Here is a 5,086-nt window from a genome sequence, read left to right on the forward strand (position 1 = left end):
GGTCTCCAGCATCCCGCCTGGAGCGCGTCCCTTCGGTGGGGAGTCGGGACTGGTTGCAGCCGATCCTGAAGCCAGCGCCTCCTCCAGCAGGGGGCGGGCCGCGGCCGTGTTTGGGGTGGGAGAAGAAGATCACGTTGCCCCCTCCCCGGATTCTCCCCTCCCTTCTAGTATAGCCTCCAGCCCAGAGGGGGCGGTCCGGGGGCGGGTTAGCGCCTTCTCTCGCTCCCAATCCCGGGGCCGCCGGGTGGGAGTGGGCAGGGGGCGATGCCGCCCCCCACCGGGCCGAGGGACCCCCGAGGGCGCGCTCCGGGTCTCCAGTCTGGCCACTACGCCTCACCGCCGCCCTCCCGGGGGTCTCGGGCGGCCACAGCGTGTCCTCTGCGTGCCTGGGGAGGGGCTGGGGCGGCCTCCAGGCGTGACGCAGCCGTTGCCATGGCCCGCCTTATAAATAACCGGGCTCAGGAGAAACTTTAGCGAGTCAGAGCCGCGCACGGGACCGGGAAGGGGACCCACCCGAGGGTCCAGCCGCCAGCCACCAGCCCCCGCACTAATAGCGGCCACGCCGGAGGGAGCGGCAACAGCATCAGGGACACAGCAGCGACAGTTCGGAGCTGGGAGGCCGCGCCACCTGCGGGCCGGCCGGAGCGGGCAGCCCCAGGCCCCCTCCCCGGGCACCCGCGTTCATGCAACGCCTGGTGGCCTGGGACCCAGCATGTCTCCCCCTGCCGCCGCCGCCTGCCTTTAAATCCATGGAAGTGGCCAACTTCTACTACGAGGCGGACTGCTTGGCTGCTGCGTACGGCGGCAAGGCGGCCCCCGCGGCGCCCCCCGCGGCCAGACCCGGGCCGCGCCCCCCCGCCGGCGAGCTGGGTAGCATCGGTGACCACGAGCGCGCCATCGACTTCAGTCCATACCTGGAGCCGCTGGGCGCGCCGCAGGCCCCGGCGCCGGCCACGGACACCTTCGAGGCGGCTCCGCCCGCGCCCGCCCCCGCTCCCGCCTCCTCCGGGCAGCACCACGACTTCCTCTCCGACCTCTTCTCTGACGACTACGGGGGCAAGAACTGCAAGAAGGCGGCCGAATACGGCTACGTGAGCTTGGGGCGTCTGGGGGCCGCCAAGGGCGCGCTGCACCCGGGCTGCTTCGCGCCCTTACACCCGCCGCCCCCGCCGCCGCCGCCACCGCAGCCGGCCGAGCTCAAGGCGGAGCCGGGCTTCGAGCCCGCGGACTGCAAGCGGAAGGAGGAGGCCGGAGCGCCGGGCGGCGGCGCCGCAGGCATGGCGGCTGGTTTCCCGTACGCGCTGCGCGCCTACCTCGGCTACCAGGCGGTGCCGAGCGGCAGCAGCGGGAGCCTCTCCACGTCCTCGTCGTCCAGCCCGCCCGGCACGCCGAGCCCAGCAGACGCCAAGGCGCCCCCGGCCGCCTGCTATGTGGGGGCGGCGCCGGCGCCCTCGCAGGTCAAGAGCAAGGCCAAGAAGACCGTGGACAAGCACAGCGACGAGTACAAGATCCGGCGTGAGCGCAACAACATCGCGGTGCGTAAGAGCCGCGACAAGGCCAAGATGCGCAACCTGGAGACGCAGCACAAGGTCCTGGAGCTCACGGCCGAGAACGAGCGGCTCCAGAAGAAGGTGGAACAGCTGTCGCGCGAGCTCAGCACCCTGCGGAACTTGTTCAAGCAGCTGCCTGAACCCCTGCTCACCTCCTCCGGCCACTGCTAGCGCGGCCCCCGCGCGCGTCCCCCTGCCGGCCGGCCTCCGCGCTGCCGGGCGCGCCGCGGCCACCGAGACTCCGGGAAGCGCCCGCGCTCCCGCCCCCGCTCCTGGTGGCGCCGGCAAAACTTTGGCACTGGGGCACTTGGCAGCGCGGGGAGCTCGTCGGTAATTTTAATATTTTATTATATATATATCTATATTTTTGTCCACACCAACCGCACATGCAGATGGGCCGCCCGCCCGTGGTGTTATTTAAAGAAGAGATGTCTATGTGTACAGATGAATGATAAACTCTGCCTCTCCTTCTGACCCCTCTCCAGGCGCCGGCGGGCGGGCCGGTTTCGAAGTTGATGCAATCGGTTTAAACATGGCTGAACGCGTGTGTACACGGGACTGACGCAACCCACGTGTAACTGTCAGCCGGGCCCTGAGTAATCGCTTAAAGATGTTCCTACGGGGTTGTTGCTGTTGCTGTTGTTTTTGTTTTTGTTGTTGTTTTTTGGTCTTTTTTTTGTATTATAAAAAAATAATCTATTTCTATGAGAAAAGAGGCATCTGTATATTTGGGAATCTTTTCCGTTCAAGCATTAAGAACACTTTTAATAAACTTTTTTTTTTTTTTTGAGAATGGTTAAAGAGCCTTTTGGGGGCAGTAGTTGGCTTTGATTTTTTTTTTTCCCCTTTATTTTGGATTTATGATTTTATATTTGCTTTTCTGGTGTGTGTGGGGTTGTTGTGTGTGTGTGAGCTGCTATTATTTTTGGCTCTTTAGGTGGTTGAGTGGGGGGGTTGCAGCTGCTTTTTCTCCTTTGCTACTCCCCCAGGGCCTGTGCTTGGAGATGGGGGTACCAGGCTGGGGCGGGGGAGGGGCAGAGGAGTGCTGGGCCAGGCTTTCAGGGTGACTCAGTGCCGCTGGGTGCTGGGGAGGAGTGACTCGGAACCTTGCTTGGGGAAGGCCTTCAGGGCCTCTGGCTGGTTCTGAGTGCTAGGCTTGGGTTTAGACGGGCCTGGAGGGCTCTGACCTCTGCACAGTGCTTGGGGACCCAGCCAGCAGAACTGTGACTCTGAAAGAGGAGGGGATACAGGTCTTGGTCCTGCTGAGCCCAAGTTGGGGCAGATTCTTTTGGAAAGTGAAGTGGGGCCGGCTGTTTAGAAAATAGTATGTGTGTGTATGTGTATTTTTAAGAGAGTGGCCTGGGTGGCAAGCTTGGGTTTGTGTCCCTGGCCAGCGGGAGGGGAGAATCCGGGCCAGGTAGGGGAAGTGGGGGGAAGGGTTCCTGTACTTCCACTCCTTTTCCTAGGAGTGGGAGATGTGCCATTTGTCCTCTTTGCCCAGTTGTGGACACTGAGGCCCAACCTCACCTGCTCAAGGCGGCTGAGCCCAGGTGTGAACCCAGGACTGCAGTCCCTGATTCCCTGGGACAGAAATGGCCCCAGGCAAGGCTTCTTCCCTACCCCCTGATACCCTCCCACCCGCCCTTTTGCAGTGCACCTCCACCCCTATTCCAGCCCTGGACAGCATTCCTGAGAGTTGAGGATGTAGACGGAGGGGTTGGTGGATACACGTACAGTGTCCCACGGTGCCTGGCACGCAGGAGGTGTTATATAAGCATTTGCTCTTGTTATTATTTTTCTCTGGGAGGCTCCTGGCATTTGGCACTTGAGTCTAAAGCGCAGCGCGAGCATGGCCAGCGCTTGCCAGGGGCCAGTGTCCAGTAAACCCTGGACGTGCCCCATCTCATTTAAACCTCACAGCAACCTTTGGAGAGGTTGCTGCCATTACAAGGCCTGCTTTTAGAGCCGTGGAACAGCCTTTTGGCTGTCAAATCCCAAAGGGTGAGAAACTGGTTTGGAGGCCCCCTGCTCTAGGAATTCAGGGGTGGAGGGAGGGTGGAATGGGGGGCTTCACAGCTTAGTTTGCTGAGGGCCTGGGGCACCCTGGGATCTTGGGAGCAGCTGCTGATTTTGTGGTTTGAGAAGGGGGAAATGCTTTTGCCCTCCCTTTCCCTTTGGAGGCCTGGATGTTCCTTCCCTGTGGGAGGCCAGGATATGGGAAACAGAGACACTCAGCCCCCACCGTTATGGAGCTGAGGATCAAGGCAAACACCATCTCTCTAACCCTAGTGTCTCCTGTTCGTGGCCTGAGGGCTGTACAGAGCACTGGGCACAAATAACCTCACTTTGGTCCTGGGCCTCCAGTGTGGCCCCGGACAGGTCTTATCCTGGGCGGCCTGATGACTGATGGGAACCTGGAACCTCCAAGTCAGTCCAGTATCAGCACGAGCACATCGGATCAACTGCCTCTAGGATTTACCTGCTGAAGGGCAGAGCCTGGGGGCTGGACCTAGGGAAGGAGGTAGCTCAGGCTTTTGGTGGGGAGGCGAGTTGCCATTTAGGAAGGAACCTCTCTAATCCCCACTCCTTTGGTCGTGGAGAGCTGGCTGCTCCGTGCTGCTCACCCATTTCTGTCACCAGAGGACGCAGAGGTGGTGAGAGGGGAGCAGCCTGGTCAGAGTGACCCCCAGGCTCCCCTTTCCTTGAGTGCTGCCTGAGAACCAGTGTTGAGTGCAGCTCTTTACACACTCACACCCTCCCTATAATCTGCATAAGCACCCAGGGAAGGTGCTACACTGGTTTTACAAAGTAAACTGAGGCCCACAGTAGCGGGGTTAGTGCTCAGGTAGAGCAAGGGTGGAGCCAGTTAGGAAGCTAAGTTGGACTCTCAAATCTCTGGGGAAGGCTTAGGGCTGAGAGCCTGGCTGGTCATCCCAGCGCCCACCCCAAATCCTGGGCCCTTCCTGGAGGGCTCCTTGCCCCACCCCGGGCTTAGGCACCCCAAGTGCCAGAGTTAAGTGACTTGCTTATGGTTTCACAGTTTGGAAGCAACATTAAGGGAGTTTGAACCCAATCCCATCTGACTACCCCTGAGGAGGGCTTGGAGAGATAGTTAACAGGTTGAGGGCTCTGATGGTGGTCCTGGTGGCCTGTGGGAGCACTGTGGCCAGAGCTGTGCCCAAAGGACTAGAGGAAATGTCATAAATGGGGGGACACCCACCCCATGGATCACTAGGCTAGGAGAGCTAAAGGCTTGCAGGGAGGAGGGGCCAGTCCGTTTAAAAGCTGGGAAACAAGAAAGAGCTGGATGGCCTGAAGCATGAGGAGGCCAGGGACGTGCCTTGAGGAACAGGAATAATAGTGGATGCAAGTTCAGTGTTTATCATGTGCAAAATAGCACGCCAAGGCCTTGGCATAGAAGGATTTGCTGGTTTCTTCCAACTGCCCGGGAAGGCTGGTCGTGTTAACCACAGATCCATTTAGTGGGGTTGACCACTGAGGCTAGCTGGGAAGCCCAGCCAATGTTTGCTCAGGAC

The 5,086-nt window shown here is 60.3% G+C and overlaps 1 protein-coding gene across 1 annotated transcript; it reads left to right on the top strand.

The window, feature by feature from the left end:
• Positions 1-683: 683 nt before the first annotated feature.
• On the top strand, positions 684-2,337 carry CEBPB (CCAAT enhancer binding protein beta; the record flags this gene model as incomplete). Its single annotated transcript, XM_079719754.1, has 2 exons — positions 684-1,880; positions 2,036-2,337. One exon carries the CDS (start codon positions 684-686, stop codon positions 1,719-1,721), a length of 1,038 nt encoding a protein of 345 aa, XP_079575880.1. The 3' UTR covers positions 1,722-1,880; positions 2,036-2,337.
• Positions 2,338-5,086: the final 2,749 nt, after the last annotated feature.

This window comes from Hyperoodon ampullatus (assembly GCF_949752795.1).
Source record: "Hyperoodon ampullatus genome assembly, chromosome: 14".
NCBI classification, from domain to species: domain Eukaryota; kingdom Metazoa; phylum Chordata; class Mammalia; order Artiodactyla; family Ziphiidae; genus Hyperoodon; species Hyperoodon ampullatus.